The sequence below is a fragment of the Octodon degus genome, unplaced genomic scaffold (genome assembly GCF_000260255.1).
Source record: "Octodon degus isolate 3935 unplaced genomic scaffold, OctDeg1.0 scaffold00031, whole genome shotgun sequence".
NCBI lineage: Eukaryota > Metazoa > Chordata > Mammalia > Rodentia > Octodontidae > Octodon > Octodon degus.
In genome coordinates, this window is record NW_004524607.1 from 17,916,031 (window position 1) to 17,941,831 (window position 25,801).

Genomic DNA, 25,801 nt, shown 5'->3' on the forward strand with positions numbered 1-25,801 from the left:
TGTGTGTGTGTGTGTGGCCAGCTCAGCCCACCAGGGGGCAGGGCTGGCTGGCACGTGGTGCTGGGGGATTGAACCGTGGTCCCCTGTGCTTTGCTAAGCTTGTTCTAAGTAGGTGCTTTAGACCACTGAGCCATCTCACCAGCCCCTAGTAGGTACTCTTAAATGTCTATTCTATCGCAAGTGAATCCATTATATAGTTTTAAGATTTGAGAAGGTAGTTAGCATCTTACTAAAAAATTTTAAAAAGCAGTTAATATATCCACTGCTATCCCTTGGAAGAAATAGCAAAATTATTTACTAAAGATGTATAGTGAGATGTAATGGTGGATTGGTCTTTTTTTTTAAGTGTATCAAAAGAGAAGAAAATGAGGACAGTTTACTGTGGTAAATCAAGTTTAATTTGCAGGATGAAAATGTCTAAATGCCTCTGCTTTTGAGATGTAGCCAGATAGAAACTCTTGACTTCCACAAACCCTCTAGTTGGCTATGGGTTGACATCATCATATTGTATAATAACTCTTTGAGTGGATCAGTTAAGTCTCCATACTGCAAATCATTTTGGAACAATATTACACAGAAACAGTGATTAGTCTGTTCTTAGCAAGGTGAAGGAAAATAAGAATAAACTATTTATCACAAATAATTTGTCTATTAAAGTTTTTTGGTGACTAATCCTGAATTTCTACATTAAATCAGTTTGAAATTGGGTCTGAATAACATTGTCATTTTGAATAAGCATAAAATGCTTGAGCAGGAAACAAGCATCCTTAAATATATAAATGACATCCTGTCAGCATATAGACCAGGCACCTTAATAGGCCCCTGTCCCTGCTGCCAACCCAGAGGGTGATCCCCCTGTGGATCCTAACTCGCCATTTGCCTTGGCATTCATTCCATGACTGGTATCTTCTCAGCAAGCTTGTGGCCACCTGAACTCACCCTTTTCTGTCCCTAGACTGGAGCACTGCTCAGTGCCTTTGTTCAGCTATGCCATATCTCCACAACACTGGCAGAGAAAACCTGGGTCCAACTTTTCCCCAGATTGTGGAAAATCCTCTCTGATAGACAGCAGCATGTAAGTATATTTTTTAAGTTCTACTTGGAAAAGTTTTTAGTTCTTGTGAAATAATACAGGCTTAACTTTCAGAAGATGAACTACTGAACTACTAAGTATTGTCTAAGATTGAATTATCAAAAATAGTCCTAGGTATGAGATTATAAAGCTTTGCGGGGTTTTGAACGAAGGTCTAAGTCAGCGTGCTCTCTGGTTCCAGGCTCTGGCAGGTGAGATAAGTCCATTCCTGTGCAGTGGCAGTCACCAGGTGCAGCGGGACTGTCAGCCCAGTGCACTGAACTGCTTTGTGGAGGCCATGTCCCAGTGTGTCCCCCCGATCCCTATCAGACCCTGTGTTCTAAAGTACCTGGGGAAGACCCACAACCTCTGGTTCCGCTCCACATTAATGTTGGAGCACCAAGCCTTTGAAAAGGGTCTGAGTCTGCAGATTAAACCAAAGCAAACAACAGAATTCTACGAGCAGGAGAGCATAACACCACCACAGCAGGTGAGCACGTGCTTGAATTACCTCTTGTCTGTAGTGTCATGCTTTCGGTAGGCACAGCTCATCTCCTGGTGATTTTAAACTACAATAGAATCATGTTCTGTTTCCAGGAGATACTGGACTCCCTTGCTGAGCTCTACTCTCTGTTGCAAGAGGAAGACATGTGGGCTGGTTTATGGCAGAAGCGGTGTAAATATTCAGACACGGCGACTGCTATTGCATACGAGCAGCATGGATTCTTTGAGCAGGTAAGCACTGTTGGATGGGAAGCTTGGGTACTTTGTGATGAAAGACATTTTTAGAGATTTGTTAATGTCATGTCCTCAAGAGTTCATGTGACTAAGCAGTGTACTGTTTTATTTGAAGCACTTAAATCCTATAATATAAAGGCCCTTCACTTGAAGTCTTAGTTTGAAAGAACCCTATATGTGTAACATGAACTTTTTGAAATACAATCCTAAATCTTTTTTTATAAGTATTTAGTACAGGGTCTCACTATGTAGATTGGACTTGTAGTGATTCTCCTGTTTTTAGCCTCCCAAGTGCTGGGATTACAGGTGCATGCTACTACATCCAGTCACAGTTGCCATCTTGGTGCGCCCCAAGGGCGGGGCTGGCACGGCACACCAGGGATCGAACCCTGGCCACTGCACTCCACCTAGGCAGGCACTTTAGTCACTAAGCTATCTGGCTGCCCCTTCCTAAAACTTTTAGGGTGCATTTTATCTGCTGTCAGATCTACTTACTATTTCCTTTTGGAAATAGTAAGTAGATTGCTTTGAGTGCTGAAATTATAATCCTCAGATTTGTCCTTGCACTGTGGTGTGGGCCACAGTTAGAGCCCGAATCTAGGCATATAAAGGGCACTTAAGATACAGAAGCTTAGAAAACATAGCCTTTGGGGTTTATACATGGCGCCCTCTTCTGTTCTCTGTGAATAGTGAGTTGAGGGCACCAAATGGTCTTAGAATTCTGACACACTGCCCTCTGATTCAGCTTGCCCCTCCCATTTGAGCACTGGCAATGAAAAAATTGTGTTTCTACTTAAAAAGTGGCTTAAAAGAATGCTTTAACTTTTTAGGCCCAAGAATCCTATGAAAAAGCAATGGATAAAGCCAAAAAAGAACATGAGAGGAGTAATGCATCTCCAGCCATTTTTCCTGAATATCAGCTCTGGGAAGACCATTGGATTCGGTAAGCTGAATGCAGGAATTGGCGTATTTTAGAATCAATTAAAAGAACCAAGGAAAAATAGGAGAATTCTATTGGGGGGGAGGGCTCAGCTCACCCTGAGAGTGGGACTTGCGCGGGGATCGAACTGCAGTCCCCCGCACCTGTCTAAGCTTGCCTGAGCAGGTGCTTTAGACCACCGAGCTATCTCACCAGCCCCAGGAGATTTTTCCTAACAGGGCCCAAATAAAGAAAAAAAAAAAAAAAATCTGAGAATAACATTTAAAATCTTGATAATGGAGAAACAAATCATTCCCGCTGCCTTTTGGCACTGGGCGCATGGTGTGCAGATTTGGTAATCAATGAAGGGTAGGTAGTTCTCTGCAGTGAAGCTCCTTGGGATCTCCCATAACAGGCTGCCCTGCAGCACTCTCCCTCTGTAGTGAAGAAAACCCTAAGCCCAACAGAATACTGGTGTCTAAGCCCTGCTTTCTACCCTGGTCTTGTAGGTGCTCCAAGGAGCTGAACCAATGGGAGGCCTTGACAGAGTATGGCCAGTCCAAAGGTCACATAAACCCCTACCTTGTCCTGGAATGTGCCTGGAGGGTGTCCAACTGGACTGCCATGAAGGAGGCACTGGTGCAGGTGAGAGACTTCCTGTTCTGGTGTGCTGTCAGTGGGGACTGGGCTGCCTGGCTTGTAGGAGGAGCTCTTATTTCTTGGTGCTATCTCCTTAGGCCTAGCTGAGCATTTTTGAGAGACAGTTCTTGGGAAAGCATTCCTTCTGGCTGTTTCTAATGCCTCTAAATTTGAATGAAATTATAAAGTAGCTATTACTCAGTTACAGTTATGAATGCCAAGCTTGGATACCTAAAACCTTGAGAACAAAAGGAATAACTTGGAGAAATCTGTAAGAACAGAATTGATTATATTGTTAGAAATGCTGGAACTGAGTAACAGAATGATCCAGAATAGCCCAGGGCCCAGTTCATTTGCTGTTGTGTATCAGAATTTTGCATTGGTAGAATTGATAAATGTGTAATGTAATGAATCAACCTTACTTAACTTGGTTTTAGTTGCACGTGTCTGTTTTAAACTAAACTTCCATTATGATGATTTTAGTGTGACTTTTCTCTCATCGCTGGGTAAATACCCAACACTTAAAATGAAGGAAGGAAAGATTTATTTAGCTCACAGTTACTGGAGGTCTCAGTCCATACTCAGCTGGCTCCAAGGCAGGCTGGCACATTGCGGAGAGCAATCTTTCATAGCAGCGGCAAAGAGCAAGAGAGCAAAATGGAGGAGTAGCAGCAACAATGGTAACCAACAGAGAAGAAGTCTGTCTCCCTTAAGTTGCATTTAGGCTGTCTGCCCCAGGCTGGGTGTAGCACTCACACCCATAATCCCAGCCTTGATCATGAATTAATCTCAAACTCTAGAAGTCCCCGCCCCATGACTGCATGAGGCTTTGGGGGGGGACACCTAGACATAAGCCCATAAAGTGTATAATAGAAAATAAGCACAGGAGTATAATTCCTGTTTTCCCCTTAGGCAGCTTTTATATCCATTATGAGATGTGCTTTTATAGCTAGATGTGCTAGAATTCCCCAGTGGAGAGTGTCCGGAAAAGACAGTCTAAAATAAACACATGACTTCTCTAAAGAAAGTAAGTTTGAGGCCTGGGAGATGGCTCAGTAGGATAAGCGCTTCCCTGGCAAGCACAAGGGTCTGAGTTCAATCCCCGGTTCTGCAAAAAGAAAAGAAAGTTTGTACCTGTAGTCATAAAATTTGTTTCTTGCTTTATATATCTGGCCATAAGAAATGGAACTTTTTTGGTTTTGTCCTTTTATGCTGAGGGAAGAATAACTATCCCTTCCTGTGCAATCTTTGACTGCAGGTAGAAGTAAGTTGCCCAAAAGAGATGGCATGGAAGGTCAACATGTACCGTGGATATCTGGCCATCTGCCACCCTGAAGAGCAGCAGCTTAGCTTCATCGAACGCCTGGTTGAAATGGCCAGCAGCTTGGCCATCCGTGAGTGGCGGCGGCTGCCCCACGTAGTGTCTCATGTGCACACGCCCCTTCTGCAGGTGGGTACAGCGCGCTGCCCTGAGCACAACAGCCTCAGTGCCCTGCAGCAGAGCAACTTGAGTTTGGGCCAGGTCCATGGACTGAGCTGGACAGTAGAGGAAACTTTCCCCTGATCCTGTTCTTTTCCATTTAAGCTCATTGTTAGCCAGGCATGGTGGCACTGATCTGTAATCCCAGCACTTGGGAGGCTGAGTCAGTAGGATTGCTTTGAGTTCAAGGCCAGCCTAAACTGTATAATTGAAATCCTATCTCAAAAAGACAAAAAAATAAATTCATGGTCAGAGTAAAAAAATGGAGTGGAAAAAAAAATTGCTTCTCAGTTTTGGGATTCATTCTTACCAGTGCTTTTAATGATTCTGAGTTTCGCTTAGTTGAGAGATATTCTTTGGTGCCATCAGCAGTATCACCCCACTGTGTAGTCCAGCAGGTCTCAGCCTCAAACCTCTTAATGCTGCTGTTAAATGACTCATCCCCTAACTTCTTCTGTGTGTGTCATCTTAAGATGTCCACTGCTCAGCCTCCGTGAATGCATCTCTGGGGCCGGGCCAGCCCGTGTCCCTGTTACATCTCTGGTGTGCAGCACGGAGCAGCCACCAGTGCTATGCACGAACACTGGTAGTGATACTATGGTAGTGATTTTGCATGGTCGCACTTGCACTTCTATTGAAAAGGTAGTTTGAGAAGATTTAAATTGTAGTGTGTATATTATAGCTTGTTTTTTGTTAATCATAGAGTACCACATACTGGGTATATTCTAACTAGTAGAGTGTGATACAGAATATCAGATAATAAGATAAAGTGTGTGTGTGTGTGTGTTCTGTGGTCTGTCTTCGTACAGCACCAGTATTCACCCAGGAGGCTCTGCCCTGATGACCCCAACCAATTCCATTTGTCTCCCAAAGGTCCCATCTCGAACGTTCTAGTTGGATTAAGTTTCTATCCTCTGAATAGCTTTAATTTAGTGGGGATTATATCACCCTGAGTTTCAGAAAGGACAAACCGTATTATACCATAGCAACGTAGTTGCTTATTAATACACTTTGGTTCTGCAGTCTTTTTCATAGTGAATCATTAGTTGAGAAAATTTGTTTTGATGGTTTGCTTTTTCTGAAGGCGTGCCCTAAAGTCATGTTTTGCAAATGTATACTGTGTGTAATCCAGAGTGTTAAAATACTCTATAAAGCTTTTTCTTAGGTGTAAACTTTTTCCTCTGAAAGTGTTAAGGTGGGTTGCCTGTTCTTATAGCTATTGGGAAAGTTATTTTTGTATGGAAGTAGAGGGAAGGTTATTTTTAAGAGCTGTTAGATTTGTCAGCAAGAGAAATATCAAGTGCAAATAATGAGAACGAATTACAAATAAATGAAAATTGTGTTATTTCAAGCATGAAATATTAAACATTTCAAATATACTCGATTTGATATTTTACAGAGATAGTTAAAGGCAGTTCTATTTCTCTTTCAAAGCTTTACTCGTAGTTGATAAATCTGTAAATTAGTTGGTTATGAACAAATTGACTCCCCTTAAAAGGAATAATGACACTTTAATTATTTGTTTATTTATTTGGTACAGGGTCTCGCTATGCAGATCAGATTCGTAGTAATCCTCCTGTCTCACTCTCCCCAGAGCTGGGATTACAGGTGTGCGCTACCACGCCCAGTTTCAGTTGCCAGCACAGCATGCCGCACCTAGGCCCTTGTGCTAGGAAGACACTTCCTATTCCAGGAAGGCACTTAGACTGCTGAGCTATCTCCCCAGCCCCTAATTCTTCATTTAGTTTATTTTGGTAGTTACTGGGGGGGGGGTGGAAATCGGAGCTACATCCCCAGCCCTTGATAATTACTTTTCTGTGTTTTGCAGTGGAGGTCTCACTGTGTCACCCCTGCTTGACTCAAACATAGGGCTTAAGTGATCTGCCTGCCTCTACTTCCTGACTAGCTGGGACTGCAGGCCTGTGCCATTACATCTTTTACTTTTTTGAAATGACAAATAATTATGTATGTTCTATATTTATGTATTGCAGTGTGAGTGAGTGTGTGTGTGTGTGTGTGTGTGTGTGTATAAGTACATTATATCAGCTAACAAATTGGTTACCTTACATTCTGCATAGAGATAGCTCAACAGTCTAAGCACTTACCTAGGCAAACACAGAGACCCGGATTCTATCCCTGTTACCACATGCCTGTAATTCCTGTGCTTGGAAGGCTGAAACAAGATTACTAGAGTCTGAGCTACATTGTTCATATAACACTTACCATGAATTCTCTTATGCTGGTCTTCTCAGGCAGCCCAGCAAATCATTGAACTTCAGGAAGCTGCACAAATAAATGCAGGTTTACAGCCGACTAACCTGGGGAGGAACAACAGCCTCCATGACATGAAGACAGTGGTGAAGACCTGGAGGAACCGGCTGCCCATCGTTTCTGATGACTTGTCCCACTGGAGCAGCATCTTCATGTGGAGGCAGCACCATTACCAGGGTAAACCGACCTGGTCCGGCATGCATTCATCATGTAATTTTCCAGATGCCCCGCTGTGCTGATTTCATGTCTTTATTTTTTTCTTTTCCCAGATTTTCTATTTTAGGTTGGGTATGGTAGGTTGAAGTGATAATGCTGAGGCAAAAGATGAAGTGGGAAATATGTTACAAAGCACCCCACATACACATACACATTTTTCTGATCAGAAGAGAATGATGGTAGCACTCTGTCTTGAAGGGCTTTCCAGTGACAGCTATTCTTGGTGGCTGTGTAGCTGTTTCTGGTTTTCATAGCTGGTCCCCTAAACCTGCTGGGCATCTAGGTATTTAGGATAACCTTCATGACACAATGGTTTACTTAGCTAAATAAATGCCCTACTCTGTAGTTTGCATCTTTTATAATTTACTTGGGGCATAGTTGTAAAGTACAAAAAAAAGTAACAAAGATTTATTAGAGCTTCTTGTTTTCATAAGCCATGTATGTGTTTTTCAGTTTTTAATTGAAAACTTATTGTAAAAACATGATATGGACTGATAACTCAATTTCCTTACTCTCTAGCAATTGTAACTGCTTATGAAAATAGTTCTCAGCATGATCCAAGCTCAAATAATGCTATGCTCGGGGTTCACGCATCAGCTTCAGCAATCATCCAGTATGGGAAAATTGCCCGGAAACAAGGACTGGTCAATGTAGCACTCGATATATTAAGTCGTATCCATACTATTCCAACTGTTCCCATCGTGGATTGTTTCCAGAAGATTCGGCAGCAAGTTAAATGCTACCTACAGTTGGCTGGAGTGATGGGCAAAAATGAATGCATGCAGGTAGGACCTGATGGGACACTGTCGCCTCTTACACATATAGGAGACGAGTGGAGCATGAGAGTCCACTTGAGGGCTGAGGGTCAGGTGATAAAGAAGGAGGGTTTGAACTTCATGCACACAGTATCAGTGTTGGGAAACAATCCTTCCTCAATTAGAAATGGAAAGGGAAACCACTCAGTTATTTGACACTCATGGCTAACATGCTCAAGGAAAGAAAAATACTATAGTGTATAAGATAGGTAGATTTGGACTATGTTCATAGGGATAGTTTAAAAAAAAAAAAAGACTCTGACTAGTTATATAAAGAGTTGTAGGAAGTAATCTACATCGCAGATTGTTTCGCTTCCAGTGACTCGGTTCAGACAGTGCCTGTCATTCACCAAATATTCATAGTTAAAGTACATTGTCAATAGCTTATAATATTTATTGTCTAGATTAAAATACTTCTATGAAGTTTTTATGGTAAGTGAAAATTTCAATAACTTTCTGCTCATCTCTCTTGTTTTTAAACAGGGCCTTGAGGTTATTGAATCCACAAATTTAAAATACTTCACAAAAGAGATGACAGCTGAATTTTATGCACTGAAAGGAATGTTCTTGGCTCAGATTAACAAGTATGTATGTATATTGAAAGAAAGAGGGTAATAAACACTCCCTGGGTTATTTATATAGCTACATGGAACTGGAAGCCATTGGAAATGTCGAATTAGAGATGTGATTTCATGATGGTTATTTTTGTGGTTACTTAGTATGGTACTTCTGCAGAGAGTAACTTGAAACAGATTGATAAATTAGTCTGATATGTTGTGTTAACAAAGCTTATAAAGATGGTACTGATCAGAGGACTGTAGATGTCGTGGGTCCCCCTCCCCCTCCCCCTCCCCACCGTTGTTGTTGGAACAGACTTGTTTCCTTTGTGGAGATAAGTTAGTAAACTCTAGCCAAATCCATCCAAGCTCTGGTTTTTGGAAATGAAGTTGTTTTGGAGCGTATCCATACTTTGACCCTGTAACCACAGTTGTAGAAACTGTACAATCTTCAAACCTGAGCCACTTGATACAAATTACAGAAGATTGCTAAACCCTGTCTTACAAAAGGAAGCAGCTGATGAGCTGTCCATTGCCATTTACATGCTTTCACACCCACTTCTCACATTTTCAGTGAAAATAGAGGGTTTCCATTTTTAGCTTATTTTTGAAAAAGTTAAGTTTTGTCAAGATAGAAACATCGTCCTTTTTAATAGTGTTTTTACACTTATAAGACAAAAAAATACACTCTTTGAAAGTGTATAATTCAGTGACTTAGAATGTGTACTGCCTATTGCATAATCGAAACATTTCATATAAATAAACTTATACAATATGTGGCTTTTTTGTGACTGACATTTTCACATAAAAGTAAATGCAGAATCACCATATCACTCACCAATTCCACATGTTGGTATGTATCCAAAGGAGTAGGAATGGACTAAATTCAAAAATGTTTACATCAGTACTAGTCATGATGACTAGAATCAAATGTGGAAACAACACAAGTAGATAAACACAATATAAGCTTTGCATATAATGGAATATTATTCAGTTATAGAAGAGGAAAAAGTTCTGACACATGTTCCAACATGGATGAACCTCACACTGTGCTAAGTGAAAGAAGCCAAACTCAAAGTCATAGGCTGTGTGATTTGATTGATAGGAAGTACGCAAAATAGTAGATATATCTGGAGAAGTAACAGATTGGTGATCACGTCTTGAGGGTCAGAGTAACTGTTTAGGAAGTGGTTGTACCTCAGCATAAATGCTTTCAATTCCAGAAAGTGTTCATCTTGAAATGGTTGATTTCATGCTCTGTAACTCCCCTCAGGTCTGAGGAAGCAAACAAAGCCTTTTCAGCAGCTGTGCAGATGCATGATGTGCTGGTGAAAGCCTGGGCCATGTGGGGCGACTATCTTGAGAACATCTTTGTGAAGGAGAGGCAGCTGCATCTTGGGGTATCTGCTATTACCTGTTACCTGCATGCATGTCGGCATCAGAATGAAAGCAAATCAAGAAAATATTTGGCAAAGGTGAGACCAAAAGACTTAGTTTTGATAATAGACCACCCCTTATGTTTAGATCAAAATCTAGCTACAATTCATTAAACCATATTGGATGTGGGGCCAGGTTTCCTGCTTTGTTTTTTAAATTCCCATCACTTTTTAGACTGGAATTCTACAAATTCCATTTTAAAGCTGAAAAAATGGAGCCCCGGGCAGAGCCTTGCCTAGAACCTGGACCTTAGGCCTCTGTGTCACATGCTGTCTGGCATCACACCCTGAACAGCACTTCTGGACAGCAGGGAACTGGAGTGGGTACCTGTAGCCACAGGCCTGGTGCCCATTGCTGGCTTCTGGTGACCTCTTTCCATGGCAGTGCCACCTGCACACTGCTGTGTTAGATATAGGCTTCCCCTGGTACGTCTCTCAAGAGTGCTTCCTTTTTTCCCTAATAAACAGATTAAATAAAATCAAGAAATGCTAGGTATAATCAAAATATAGGGTGAATGTTTACATTTTAAAAACTTGTTACAAGGGCTGGAGAGGTAACTCAGTAGAATAAGTGCTTGTCTGGCAAGCACAAGATGTGATACCTGGTACCACCAAGAAAAAAAGTAAAACTTCATTACAATAAAGACACACTGCCCCAATCCCCCTCAAAATATTCCACCTCCCTAATTTTTTTTTTTATTACTATTTTTTTTTAATTTTACTAAGGATCTACAGGGTGTTCAGGGTCTCACTACTAGATGGGACTGGTAGTGATCTGCCTGTTTATAGCCTTCCAAGAGCTGGGATTATAGGTGCATGCTACCACACCCAGTCTCAATTGCCATCTCAGTGCGCACTGGGGGGGTTGAGGGGGGTGGCCAAGCAGGCCTGGTGATCAAACCCCTGACCCCTGCGTCTGTTTGCAGGTACTTTAATCCGCTGAGTTATTTGGTTGGATTCTAATTTTCTTTTTGTTTGTTTTATTTATTAGGTACAGGGTCTCACTACGCAGCTTGGACTCGTAGTGATCCTCCCAATTTCAGCTTCCCCATTGCTGGGATTACAAGTGGTGCTACTGTGCCCAGTGTGCCCTCCCTAACTTTCAACATTTATTTTTTGCTTTCTTTTTAATTGGTACATGTTTGTAATACATGATGAATACATTCATCATGGGGAAGTAGTAATGTACATATCAAATATTAATTCTTTTTCCTTCCATTTCCATTTTGTGTGTTCTTATCCCGTCATTCTTACCACTTTCGGAAGCAATTCTGAAAGTACTCTTTTGTGAATGTCTTTACTGTTCAAAAATACGATGAATCCTCTTACCAAGTGCTATCCAGTAAACACTCATGAAAAGTGTGTTTTCATACTGTTCACTGAATCAGATGCTGTGTGACTTCTAGCTTGTCTCCAGAGTCAAAATGACTAAAAAAGATGTGTTTTGAGATGATTCAGGACATTGGCAAATAGATTTGAAAAGGGATTTTTAGAACTGCTTCAGAAGTGTGACAAGGACAGAATAAGTGTATTCAAAGGAAGGAGAAGAATTTTCAAGGGGATTATGGTAATATATCTTGTTACTATAATACATTTTTAAAAATTAAAAATTCTTTGCATTTTTCAGTCATGACTCATAATTCTTGCAGAAAATTTAGGAATAAATTGTCCTTTCCTTCCTGCTTTATCCATTAAAGTCTTAACGTCAGCATTTGAAATGTATATGAGCACATGTACATGGACGTGAAAGTGAACCCAAGCTTCTGACAGATCTATTAAGTTGTTTTTAGATATGACTGTGTCAAGAAACACTTGGGCTTCGTGCTATAGCACATGATTTTCCTGGTGCTGGGGTGATGATTTGGAGATTATAATAACCTGTTCTGTCTGATGAGGCCACCTGTGTGAGTTAGCAGGTCATCCATGTGGGCCGTAGGCACCTGCCTGTTACCTCCTCAGAGCCACAGATCACAGCCTGTCAGTAGATTGGATCAGTTGTAATTACCATTACAGGTAAATCAAAAAGAAAAACTGTATTTAAATTTTAGGTTTTATTTAACTATTAACATTTATATGTTAAGTTTGACAAGAAATCGGCCCTATGGTAGATACTTTCTCCCATAGACAATAGAGTAGTTGGGTTTATAGGCAATGTGTACCAGACCCTGTTCATGTGGCAGTTGTAAGTTGGATAAAAAGCCACTTCATTGAGAGCTTCAGAATTGTTATTCAACTCTAGAAATTTTCTTCTCTGCCAGGTGCTGTGGCTTTTAAGTTTTGATGATGACAAAAACACATTGGCAGATGCTGTGGACAAGTACTGCATCGGCGTACCCCCCATCCAGTGGCTGGCCTGGATTCCACAGCTGCTCACCTGCCTGGTTGGCTCCGAGGGCAAGTTGCTTCTGAACCTCATTAGCCAGGTGGGCATCACAGGACTTCTCTGTTATTAATACACTGTCGTCATTTTGCGTTCTTTTCTTCCAGAAACTTCTTTGAAATGCTCCAGAGGGCTGGTGAGATGGCTCAGTGGTCTAAAGCACCTACTTAGAACAAGCTTAGCAAAGCACAGAGACCGCCGTTCAATCCCCCAGCACCCCATGCCAGCCAGCCCCGCCCCCTGGTGGGCTGAGCTGCCCCCCCCCCACAAATAAATAAATAAAATTAAAAAAAAAATGTTCCAGATATCAGAAATATCTCAAGGCATAAATGTTTAGGTATTATTTAATATAAAACATGAGTTACTGAAGACTACTCAGGTTTGAGATGCAGTGGATAACAAAGCCTTGCACTGTTGAAATTGTGGTTTCTTTGCTTGAATATCTTCCCACGAGGGATAAAACTTAACTTGTCTTAAATGGAAGATTGCTTTTGGTCTTATTGGCACTTTCTACCTGTCCTGTGCCAGGAGCTTTTCACGTCCCTTGAGACTGACACTTAATCAGTCTTGATGGCAAGGTGGAATATTGGACAGGCCCTGGTCCTGGAGACCTGTAGTGTTCTTTTGCAGCCATCATGTGAGAATGGTTCCGGAATGATCCTCTCTGAAAAGACTAAGATACACATCCAAAACAGTAAATATTTAGATCCTGTGCCATACACAGTACTCTGTGTTTGTGTGTATAAAATCATAACTTCATGAATTAGTAGTGCAGCAGCCATGTGACTTGGAATGTGCTAACACTCATGGGCATCATCTGTGTAGTGCTTGGAGGACCAAGAACTGAACCTATGAGTTTTGTCTTCCTTACGTTTATTGAACGAAATGAACATGTGATTGCTCTAGAATTAATCAAACGCAAGTGTGGGTCTTTATTGCATCTTTTAAAGCTAAACAAGATATTTTACTTCTTGTTTAATCCACCCTTTTGTGTTAGATCATCAATGTTATTTCCTTTCCTTGGTCCAAATGCAGACCAAAAACCCATTTTCGATTTAGTATCAATTATTTTTTTGAGACTGGGCATAGTGGTGTGCACCTGTAATCCTTGCTCTTGGGAGACTCTAAACAGGTGAATCACTATAAGTCGGATCTAGTAGTAAGACCCTGAACACCTTGTAGACCCTTCTCTAAAAAAAAGAACAAAAAAAAAATATATATATATATTTTTTTTTTCTTTGAGTAATTATTTTTATCCCGATATTACAGTGCAGAGCAATGCTGTTTTTGACTTCATGTCTTTGAGCAGGTTGGACGTGTGTATCCCCAAGCAGTCTACTTTCCCATCCGAACTCTATACCTGACCCTGAAGATAGAACAGCGGGAGCGCTACAAGAGCGGTACGTTCCGGGTGGGTCTAGCTGGCTAGGACTGGAGGGACTCATTGCATGGGTGTCCCATATCCTCAGGCCTGCAGACACACCTTCCACAGCTCCCTTGCTGATGTGCTCAGTGCCTTCTCTGGGAAGGGGCCATGACAAAGCCCGATCTCTGAGTAAAGGGTATGATTCCTCTGCCACAGTATGGTGGGCAAGTCACTCAGTTCATCTGAGTAGGCAGAAAACACATCTATGAAGAGTTTAGCTATAGAGAACTATAAAATTCACCTTCCTCCTTAGTAAGAAAGGAATCCTAGAAAACAGTGTGAAGCTCAATACAGTGTTTATGCGTTGGTCCAGTTTATAGTAATCTCTTAATCTGTCAGACGAATCTGTAGTCATGCCAGCTATAGTACTTTTAATCTATATTGAACAGCCCTCCTGTGTGGAGAAAGAACCTAATTAAGGGTGCCAGGTACTGCTAAGCCTGGTACTTTGTCAACCATTTCAGGAGTGTTGTTTCACAAACTTCACACACCAGACTGTGACAGTACTGCAGGTTAATGAGATAAGGTGGGGATTGGGGACATAACACAGTACCTCTCAGCTCCCTGTCTTGGTCATTTGAAATAAGGTGGTTTTTTTTTAGTTTCAGTACTGATTTTAGTAAAAGCCAGAGAACAGAACATGATAAGTTCTGGAGTATATTTCTCATAGAGAAAATAACTGTCCTTTTTGAAAGCATCTTATAAATATGATTTGATTTTCCTCAGTGAAAAATGGAGAGTTGCTTATTAACTACTTGTAGGTTCTTTGAACTTCAGTAGGAGGAACATACTTTGAAATACTTTTCTAAACACTCTTTTAAAATTTTGAAATGCAGAAAAGGTAGAAATGAATGTGCAGTGTACATCCTCAGCTCAGCACACTGGGTAACATGTTGTCACATCTGTCTTTTCACTCAACATGCACACTGGATTTGTCCTTAAATTGGCAGGCACAGCTGTCCTTAGACCCAGAGCATTCGCCACACCATCCTAGGGGAGACGGTCCTGTGGCAAACCCCACACCGGCAGGAACCAGTGTTCCTTTGGCCAGTGGGTCCCGTAGAGCTCAGCCTCAGTTGGTTTTGCACTGACATTGGCATTGTGTGTGTTGCTCTCAGATTCTGGACAGCAGCAGCCAAGTTCAGTGGGTAACCAGTCCCATTCTGCATCAGATCCAGGGCCCATACGAGCAACAGCACCCATGTGGCGCTGCAGCCGAATCATGCACATGCAGCGAGAACTCCACCCCACGCTTCTGTCTTCCCTGGAAGGCATCGTTGATCAGATGGTTTGGTTCAGAGAGAACTGGCATGAAGAGGTATGTGGGGCTGACTGCAGCTGTTGGCTACTTGTGGGCAGAAGGTGGTATTCTGCATGCTTCAGCAGCCACATTGTTTATATAAATTGCCTAATCATTTTTGTTTGCTGCTGAGTTTAACTACAGACCAGGTAAGTGGTTAATTGCTGCACAATAGTAGAGCCTCAAGTATTTGAAGCAGATGACTTCAAAAGAAAAGGATAAAATTGAAGCTATTTTTTGCTGCTAAAATGCTTATTTCGTCCAGTTCTGTGCCTTTGGCCACTTAAGTACCACTGGTTGACCAGGTGGCAGCCATATGTGAGTGAGAACAGTGGTGTAGGCAACATGCAATTCCAATTTCCAGAGTGGGACTTCGTTATTCAGGGTTTTTCCAGTAGCTAGGCTACCTCCTTAATCTCATGTCCCTAAGCTCATGATAAAGTCACAAATACTTCACTGCCCAGCAGTTTGTCTAGTTGGGCCTTGAGGCCAGCTGAAGACTGATGCTCAGATGTTGCATGTGGTGGTGACAACCAGGCTGCATGAAAATGAGATTTTATGTGGTTAATCACCAGGTGAGCAGGTGTGCCTTGAAGTAGTGTTTTCTCTTTTGTTGAGTGTTTAAGGTTTTAGTTAGGAGCCTGCAGTGTTACACACTGGCATTCCTTCTTTGCTGTGCATGCTGACTTACACCTACTGGGTGCTGTGTGGTTGTAGCACAATCCTGAGGCAAGGGGTCTTGTGTGACAGAGGTCTTGAACTGTCTGGTTTCTCTCTTTGGGTGACAGTCTTTGCTGTGTTTTCCTCTAGGTGCTCAGGCAACTCCAGCAGGGCCTGGCAAAGTGTTACTCCGTTGCCTTTGAAAAAAGTGGGGCAGTGTCTGATGCCAAGATCACCCCCCACACACTGAACTTTGTCAAGAAGTTGGTGAGCACATTTGGAGTCGGCCTGGAGAATGTGTCAAATGTCTCCACCATGTTCTCCAGCGCAGCCTCTGAGTCTCTGGCCCGGCGAGCCCAGGCCACAGCTCAGGACCCCGTGTTCCAAAAGCTAAAGGGCCAATTCACAACAGGTGAGTCTCACCATCTGTTTCTGTTCCCGGGAAAGGTCTCCTTTTCCTGGGCCTTTTACATCTAAGCTGATTATATTCGTTGATGTTTCTCATCACTCTTCTGGCCATGCTAGTGAGGCTGTTTAAAATAGAGACTCAGAAGGGCCAGCCAGATAGCTCAGCAAATTAAAGCGCCTGTTTACTCAGACACAGGGGCCTGGAGTTTGATACCCTGGCTGGGTGTGGTGGCACACATCTGTAATCCCAGCACTTGGGAGGCTGTAAATAGGAGGATCGCTACGAGTCTGATCTACGCAGTAAGACCCTGTATGCTCTGTCCTAAAATATAAAACACACACACAAAAAAATAGGTACTCGGTGCCCTCGGAACTATGAGAGTCATCAGCCTCACACTTTGTTTTCATGCTGAAGGTCAGAGTTTGGAACTGTGAGGTAGGAGCTGGGAAGTGGGAGGTTTGCTGGTCAAATCCTCTTAACTTTCCATTCGTTCCTCTGCTTAGAAGGTCAAGTTTGGGATTTAATGGTGCAGGGCTCAATGTCTCTGGAGTACAAAGTTGGCAGCAGACTGGTGGCAGCTTACCAGGGAGATGATGTTTCCATCACCTGTCTTTTTTTCCCCCCACGGAACCGGAGATCAAACTCAGGCCCTTGTGTTTGCCAGGGAAGCACTTATTCCACTGAGCCATCTCCCCAGCCCCCATCACCTGTCATTGTGCCCATGGAGGCACTTTCCTCTGCCCAGATGAGTGCAAATGGTGGCTCAGCCAAGGGCAAGGAGTCCAGTCAATCTCCCTTTTCCTGGGGCCTTCTCCCCGCAGCACACACTCTAGGCCCTAGGAGGGCCGAGCCCCAGATGAGTCACATTGGTCACATGAGTGTCTTCTGCAGACAGGCATGGGTGATGCTCATGTAACAGCAAGACTTGTGCGGTCTTATAGAACTGAAGTACTTGCACTTAATCATTGCTTTTATAACTGCCTGGAACATTTTTTCTCCACTGATAGGTTAAACCATAGAATTTCACATTTATAATTTCTTCTGATTGTAGTATTGGGGCATTGAACCCACAGCTGTACCACTGAGCTACATCCCCAACACCTGCCATGTGCATACTCTAATCCCAGCACACTAGGAGGCTGAGGCAGGAGGATCACAAGCTGGAGCCCAGCCTGTGCAGCTTCACAACTTAGTGAGATCTTGTCTCAAAATAATAAAAGGAGTTGGAGATCTCATTTTGAAGGCCTGGGCTCAATCTGCAGTACTGTAAACAAAAGAGTGAGGTAAAAAACGAATGTATTTATGTAGTGTGAAGCAATATAAAAGAAAATAATTCATTAATTATGAAGGATACTTTGCACTTGCATCTAGGACTCCCTTTAAATCTTGCTAAAGCACAGCCTTGCCCGTCCTCATTTCAGGTAGCAGGGGCTCTAGGGACCTGTTGTCAAAGTATAAAGTGGGCACTTAGGGTGATGCACCCAGCCAGCACGAGGACAGGGCTCTTTGGGAGATGGAGTATGAGCCCTGGCTTCCCGCCTGCCTTTCACACTGAGAGCTTTTACTGTGTTTAGTTTTGTCTTGTGAAGTTTATGTGGTACCCTCACCCTGCTCTATAGCATCAGAGATGAAGATTTTTAGAAACCACCTTTTTTTTTTTTTACCTAAAAAGAAATAATATTCAACACATCTTTACTTTAAAATGTCAGATCATTGCATCAAGTATAGTTTGAAGTGGAGAATTGGAAATGGGGCGAAGCACTTGAATTTTGATGTTAAAATTATCAAACCTGAAACTCAAATCTTATGAGGCTTCCAACTGTCTCAGAACACTGCGAGCTTCAGATGTTTAGATCAAGAGCTCTGCAGCCTGCTGTCATCCCTCCCAGGGGACCCTTTTGTTGTCTCACTCCTGGGATCCCTATTAGAGAATGAGGTGTGCGAGAATTCTAAAACAGTATTTGACATATAGCCCACAGAAGCAGAGCTCACTTTCGTGTAAGAACTATATGTGAATATTAATAACCACTTTATTGGTGATGGCCTCAAAATAGGAAACCTTTAGAACATATTGAATAACAAGTACAGTTCATCCATACTCGGAGTAAAAAGGAGTTAATTATTCGTGTATATAGCAACTTGGGTGAACTTCAAGCTGCTGAGTGCAAAAAACCAATCTCGGAAGGATACTTTGTGTGATTCTTATTATGAAACATTTGTGAAATAATGTAGACACTGGGAACTGATAATAGGCCAGGTGTTAGGGGTAAGGGAAGAGGTGGGTTTGGCTGTGAGTGATTAACAGGAATTTGGAGATGCTTGATGAGAGTGCTAACTGTGCAAGCCTGCTCATGAAACAGGCCTGCAAGGAGTGCACATAGGACCCATTAATTCTTAGCTCTGCGGGCTCTGCCAGCATGACTTTCGCTTTTGCATTGGCCATGGTTGTATAGGAAATTGGCTTGGAAGACGGGTTACATCTACACAAGGCTTCTTGTATGCTTCTCTGCAGCCTTCTGTGAATCTGTAGTTACTCTAAAAACTTAAAGAAGTTATCAGGCATAAGCTTGACAACAACTAGTTGCAGTGAAGGGGCATCCCCGTGTGAGGCTCCCTACAGTGTCAAGGGTAGACTTCACACACCTCTGCTGAGGGAGTTTCACCTCAGTTGGATTGGTGTGTTGATTTCTCTGGCTTCCTGCTCTTGTGAGATTATGACTATGAGGAATTCAAAGGAGGGATATGACAGTGTTTCAAATTAAAGGAAAGAGAAAGTGCTTGAATGGGTATGGTGGCTCAGTGGAAGGGTATGTCCTTAGTATACTTTTTTTTTTTTTTTTTTTTTTTTTTTTTTTTTTTTTTTTTTTGTTTGTTTATTTATTAGAGAGAGAGAGAGAGAGAGAGAGAGAGAGAGAGAGAGAGAGAGGTGTGTGTGTATGGCCAGCTCAGCCCACCAGGGGGCGGGGCTGGCTGGCATGTGGTGCTGGGGGATCGAACCACGGTCCCTGATGCTTTGCTAAGCTTGTTCTAAGTAGGTGCTTTAGACCACTGAGCCATCTCTCCAGCCCCTTTTTTTTTAATTTTAGTACAGGGTCTCACTACGTAGATCAGATTTGTAGTGATTCTCCTGTTTTCAGCCTCCCAGGTGCTGGGATTACAAGTGTTCCCCACCACGCCCGGTCTCCATCACCAACTCAGTGTACCCGAGGGTGGGGCCAGCATGGCATACCAGGGCTCAAACCCCGGCCACTGTGCTCTGCCTAAGCAGGCATTTTAGTCCACTGAACTGTGTGGCCAAGTTAGTATACTTGAGGTCCTGAGTTCACTCAGCACACCATACCCTCAAACTAAGGAAACTGGATAAACAGATGCGGCTGATTTTCATAAGCTACTGTGATTGCACAGTACATTGATCCAGGGGCAGCGATGAGTGGGTCCCTGGAAGAGCCAGATCTCAGGCTCCCCTCACCCTGATGGATGGGACACTTCGTGCTCTTCTTGGGTATGTGTGAAACTGTGTGACACTCTTGTGCTGGTACCATCCAAGGAACTCTACAGTAACTAATAGCATATCATGATACCTTTCAAGTAGCCTATGAGATCCAGTATGTAGGGTGTTACACAGATGCAGGACATAAGTTTTAGTAAGTCTGACAACCTGACTTTTCTGTAGCTTTTGATCTAGATCATTTTTCTGGGTTCAGCACCAGCCAGTACAGGCTGTGGAGGGGCCATTTTGTAGGAAGAATGTGGTGGGCTGTTTGTGGAATTTTATGCTGAGCACCCAGTTGGCTTTTGCACAGGTTACAAGTGACACTCAGTAGGAAGAGGCAGGGACCCATTTTACCCTCAGATGGCCCATCCTCTGGTACATGTGTGGGCCTCCCATCCATTGGATCTATGCCCACTTCAGGTTCTAAGCTGGTGCTGTTGGTCCCTTGGTCCTTCTCTTTATCATTAGCTGTAGCCATGCGGCTGCAGCAAAGGGCAAGTGGGTAAGAGGCCACCTTTGCTAAGTGTAGAGGGGACTCTGTCCATCCAATGAGCATGCAGAAGACTGTCTGAGAGTCCCTGGGACAGGTAGTGGTAGAGAGGAGTGTGTGTGCCCTCTGATGAGGTGGCACATGGAGGTGTCTGCAGCCCGTGCACAACCCACCATACTCAAGGCGTCCTGCAGGGCCGGGGAGATGGCTCAATGGAATAAGCGCTTCCCTGGCAAGCACAAGGACCTGAGTTCCATCCCCGGTTCCACAAAAAAAAAAAAAAGTGGTTTAAGGCGTCCTGCATAGTCACCAATGCGTGGCAGCAGGACAGTATTTCCTTATGACTCCCCTGCGATCCCAGTTCACAGCAGTAATGGTTGGCAAGTTAGAATGATGAGGTATTCTTCCAGGCCTGCTAAGAATCTGGAAGGAAACTGAGGGTTTAAGAAGAACTTTTACATTTATTTGAATTTTTAATATTGAGTCTCAGGGAAAATCTGAGAAATACATTAACCAAGGAATTTTTTCTTTAAGACTTAAATGAAAATATCTTCTGCTTTTGTTATTTTGGTTTCTTGTTTCATTTCTTCTAATAAAGTCACTTGTCACAGACCCTCTTAATATTTCCATTTTCTTTCCATCTTCCCATAGGTTACTCTTTTTTTTTTTTTTTTGGCGGAACCAGGGATTGAACTCAGGCCCCTGTGCTTGCCAGGGAAGCACTTATTCCACTGAGCCATCTCCCCAGCCCCTACCATAGGTTACTCTTAAGAGCTTTGGCCTTGAGACCTTCATTCCTTGGTATAATTAATGCTTGTACTCAGATGTTGTGACTGGGGCCACCTTTGGAGGGGGTGATCCCTAGGCTTTGAGGACCTCAAGTCCTGAGCTGTCATGGGGAGTCATGGGTCATCTACAAGTTCCTGTCTCTCCTGAGGGGCCTATAGTCTCCTGAAGTGATTCTGTTATGATTGGGATGGGCTTTGTATTGGGCTTATCCCTCTTCTTCCCCCTCCTTCTCTTCCTCCTCTCAGTAGTGAGCAGCCCCAGCTAACAGCTGTGCTTGCTGTCTCAGGCTGTAACCTATGCTTTAGGGAGCAAGTGAGACTTTAGATATTCTGCCCCACACCATGACATGCCCAAGTCATAGCTGCTAGATATTTGAGTGGTGATTTTGTAGTGAATTAGAAATAGCTCTTATGGCCAGGGAGATGGCTCGGTAGAATAAGCGCTTCCCTGGCAAGTGCAAGGGCCTGAGTTCAATCCCCGGTTCTGAGAAATAGCTCTTATAATTACAAACATCTTGATTGCATTGTATTTTGCAGATTTTGATTTCAGTGTTCCAGGATCCATGAAGCTTCATAATCTAATTTCCAAATTGAAAAAGTGGATTAAAATCCTGGAGGCTAAAACCAAACAACTTCCAAAATTCTTCCTCATAGAAGAAAAGTGTCGTTTTTTGAGCAATTTCTCAGCACAAACAGCTGACGTAGAAATTCCTGGGGAATTTCTAATGCCAAAGCCAACACATTATTACATCAAGATTGCTAGGTGAGTAAGCCAGCAAGCTGTACTGGGGCATTCTGGGTAGGTTCTGGGCAGTATTTCAGGCCTTGGTTTCCTAGAGTGGGAAAGAATATAACTGTCCTAGAATGTGAGTAATTGGGAGCTATAGAGGCCTTAGAGGGCCTGGGAATGTACAGGTTAAACTTCCTGAGTAAAGATCATTTTTGCTTTCCAAAGAACCTTTTTCAAATCACCATTGAGCCTAATACAATATGAAGTTCCCAGGCTTTTATCAGCTCTTGAATCACAGTATTCCTGGTACAGTTGGACAGTTGCAAAGCTGCATCTTGGGAAATAATCAGAAGCACTTCCAAGAGGCCTCCCTAAGTCGAACACAGTGCTCTGCTTTTCCACATGCCCAGATCTCAGTTTCTCTTTTAAATCATGTCCTGGCAGGAGGCTGATCCTCTTGCCTGCCTTCTACCAGTAGTAGTTATATCATCAAATACCATTTCATCTCTGCCTTTCCGAGTGGGGTGGGGTACAGGTAAACTAGTGATGCTGTGTATCCAGCCTCTGTAGGTTCTGTGTATTCTGATTTTGGGGCTGGTTCTTTGTATCCTGTTCTTTAAAAAGGAGAGAAAACAAAACTTGGAGCTCATGTGCGTTTGTTGCTTTGCTAGGTTCATGCCCCGGGTAGAAATTGTGCAGAAGCACAACACAGCTGCTCGTAGGCTCTACATCCGAGGACACAATGGCAAGATCTACCCATACCTCGTCATGAATGATGCCTGCCTCACAGAGTCACGGAGGGAGGAGCGTGTGCTGCAGCTGCTCCGCCTGCTGAATCCCTGCTTGGAGAAGAGGAAGGAAACCACCAAGAGGCACTTGTTTTTCACAGGTACATGAGCGCACAGCACCTCGTGCCAGATTGCAGAGGGGAGGGCCAGGAGAAGGACCAGTTTCATGCCCACAGCTCTGCCCCAGGAGCCATTCTCTAGCCTCAGGCTGCTCACTGGGGGATGAGAGCACAGTGTAAGGTTCTCTCGCTTCTTTTCATCTTTCGGAGTGAACATATTCTTGGCAGAAGTGGTGCCCCTGTGCCTCCTGTTCATACCCTCCAGGAACCTCTACCCTGGTGGGCCTGGCTGAGCCAAGAGCTTCCCTGGGGTGCTGGTGGCACTTTGGTTTTGAATGAGGTCCCAGCCCCTCCTGGAGTGCCATGCTAAGTCCAGGAAGGCTGGAGACACTGTCAAGTGATGGCAGGAGTTAAGCAGCAACCATGAGCCTAGTCTTTATGCAGCTGAGTTGCCTACATTTTGGCACATAACCCCCAAGGGAGCTTATGCAGTGCTTGTGGCCTCGTGCCAGGTGGAGCTTTCTTCTGATAGCTAAGGTAGAGTGTAGTCCAACCCATTTTGACCAAAATGTCTGACCCTTTGGTTGGCTACTTTAAAATAAGTGAATTTAAAAAAAACAATCTAAAGGAAGCTTGCTTACATAGTAAAAAGCTGTGTATACTTCAACAAGTAACAAGGTCTGTAGGGTTGATCCCAAATGTTGGTAAGAGGGCTCTTTCCATCTTTCTGACATCTGATTATCACTCAGTGACAGTCTTCTGTTCATGCCTGGGAATCATCTTGAGATCTTTTCATAGATTAAAGCCAGAGCTGCAAGCCAACAGCTGTGGCAAAACTGACATTAGATTGAATTGGCCACCTTTGCTCTTTAGAAGTCAGCGTCCTGTCAGCCTATTCCTGTTGTCCCAGCACTTGGGAGGCTGAAACAGGAGGATCACTAGAAGTTTGAGGCCAGCCTGGACTACCTGAACTAGCTAAAGGTCAGGTTGAACTGCATAGTGAGACCTTGTCTCAAAAAAATAAAAGTTAAGGAGTCTTCTGTGTGCCCAGCCAACAGCACCCCACGCCCAGGGACTGCATTGCCTGGGCGCTCTTCCTGCTGCAGGCTCTGTGCAGCCCACACCAGGCAGGTTGGATTTTGGATCTTCTAGATGTCTCTCAGGTCCCTCCCTGTGTAACAGTGTTACTTACTGCTTCAATCATGTAGTCTACAAGCAACCTATTGTGTGGCTGTCACCCATTTCTGGATGAGGAGACAAGTTCACAGTGGTCTGTCCACTTGCCTCAGGATGCAGATGCAGGAGTGGAGGCCGGGCGTGGCCCTCGCAGCACTCCCTCCCCAAGTGCTCCCGCTGTGCTGCTTCCAGCGGGCTCAGGCAGGCAGTGGTGGCCACTGTGTGTGGATATAGATTTACAGGTGATGGGGTTTGCTCTGGTTTTGTGTCCTTACTGGAACAACCTGAGCAATGCTGCTTCGCTTCTACAAAGCTGGAGCACAGCCCTTGAGGCAGCAGGAGGGCGAGTTAGCGAGGTCACTGTGCCTCAGAGCTGGCAGGCTGCATCCTTCTGTTGAGTCTGGTGGGGGAAGCCTCTGAAGAGTGAGCATTTGCCAGTGTCTTTCTTTTTTAAGGTTATCTTCTGAACATGGGTGCTGAATAGCTCATGAGTGAGCTTGGGGCTGTCTGCTGAAGAGGTGGGGTGGCATTACCTTGGCACTCCGTTCCTCTGCTCACGTGGCTGGATTCCAGGTTGTCTCTGCTCCCAGCCAGCGCTGGGGACGTGGAGCCAAGCACGAGCAGTAGTTCTTCTCCCTTAACCTGCCCCATTTCTCCTCCCCAGTTCCTAGGGTTGTGGCCGTATCCCCACAGATGCGTCTTGTGGAGGACAACCCCTCCTCACTTTCCCTCGTGGAGATCTATAAGCAGCGCTGTGCCAAGAAGGGCATCGAGCACGACAACCCCATCTCCCGTTACTATGACCGGCTGGCCACGGTGCAGGCACGGGGGACCCAGGCGAGCCACCAGGTATGGGGCTGCGGGAGATGGAGGGGGGTGCTTCCCTTCAGTCAGAGGCCTTCTTGGCAACAGTGCTCCAGCAACAGGGGTGCCTAGGAGTGCGTGGGGCTTTCTCTGAGTGTCCTCTCTCCCCCAAAGTAACTTCAGTAGCCTTGTGAGAGTGGAATTAAATGGTCAGTGACCGTAGTGATGGCATGTTTGCTGCCAGGGGCTTATCTTAACTTTGGTGAGTTCATGTCCTCTTCTGGTACTTACGAAGAAGTTTAGAAATCAGAATTTAAAAATAAGTTTACTGCCAGCTCACTTGGCAGCCAGTTACTATCTGAGGTGCTGCAGACTACTTGCACTCTCTGTTGATCCACTTAATACTCACGTGTCTCTAGTGTGCACTTGAGCCATGGGGCACACACATGTCTGTACCTTATATATTTTCTAAGATAAAAAGTAGAGCACGCTGTGACAACAGGCATGCCTCGTTGATTGGATTACCTCGGATAGGAGATTCATGCAGGCCTCAGGAATACTGGACAGCCATCAGCTACAGCCTCTTGGGAACAGAGGGCCTGCTCATCATTTGCAGCCTCCTGCCATTGCTGAGAAGAGCTTGTCCAGGCTTGTGGAACACCGAGAGACCACTGTTGTGACCACATGCCACATGGTCCTTCTGTTTGTCACAAGGAGAGACCAGAAGGCTGGGGAACCATGACCTGCCCTGAGGGACTCATTGCAGTGTGTCTGCTTTTTTGGAAGACAGAGGCCATAAGTGCATGTTGGACACAGGCAGGGCCCATGGCGGCCCAGACTGCAATGTCTGTTATGGCCTCCCTTAGGAATTTGTGGCACAGCTCACGGCCTGTTTATTCTGTGTCCAGGAGTGGTTGTGAGGTACTTGTGGGGAAAGAAGGGCTTATTCTCCACCATTTAAGCCAGTAACTTCTGTGAATACATGCTCACATCAGAGCCCAACGTTTCATAAGCAGCATGTGTAACTGACCACGCATGCGTAAACTGATGTTAGTTCAGCTTAGAAGTAGTGCCCAGGTCCTGCTGAATAGTGATACCAACAGCAACACAGAATGATTCCATCTCGTATCCTCATCTCTTTCTACCTCGCTTCTT

The 25,801-nt window shown here is 43.9% G+C and overlaps 1 protein-coding gene across 1 annotated transcript in view; it reads left to right on the forward strand.

The window, feature by feature from the left end:
- Trrap (transformation/transcription domain associated protein) overlaps positions 1 to 25,801 on the forward strand; it is a 161,216-nt gene that overhangs the window by 131,353 nt on the left and 4,062 nt on the right. Inside the window, exons 52-68 of the mRNA XM_023713378.1 lie at positions 956 to 1,075; positions 1,275 to 1,562; positions 1,670 to 1,807; positions 2,641 to 2,753; positions 3,239 to 3,374; positions 4,627 to 4,818; positions 7,101 to 7,329; positions 7,855 to 8,120; positions 8,634 to 8,734; positions 9,981 to 10,182; positions 12,402 to 12,566; positions 13,833 to 13,923; positions 15,122 to 15,267; positions 16,060 to 16,321; positions 21,627 to 21,852; positions 22,491 to 22,708; positions 24,507 to 24,691. Coding sequence (XP_023569146.1) covers positions 956 to 1,075; positions 1,275 to 1,562; positions 1,670 to 1,807; positions 2,641 to 2,753; positions 3,239 to 3,374; positions 4,627 to 4,818; positions 7,101 to 7,329; positions 7,855 to 8,120; positions 8,634 to 8,734; positions 9,981 to 10,182; positions 12,402 to 12,566; positions 13,833 to 13,923; positions 15,122 to 15,267; positions 16,060 to 16,321; positions 21,627 to 21,852; positions 22,491 to 22,708; positions 24,507 to 24,691 — 3,078 coding nt within the window. The remainder of the gene's footprint in view (positions 1 to 955; positions 1,076 to 1,274; positions 1,563 to 1,669; positions 1,808 to 2,640; positions 2,754 to 3,238; positions 3,375 to 4,626; positions 4,819 to 7,100; positions 7,330 to 7,854; positions 8,121 to 8,633; positions 8,735 to 9,980; positions 10,183 to 12,401; positions 12,567 to 13,832; positions 13,924 to 15,121; positions 15,268 to 16,059; positions 16,322 to 21,626; positions 21,853 to 22,490; positions 22,709 to 24,506; positions 24,692 to 25,801) is intronic.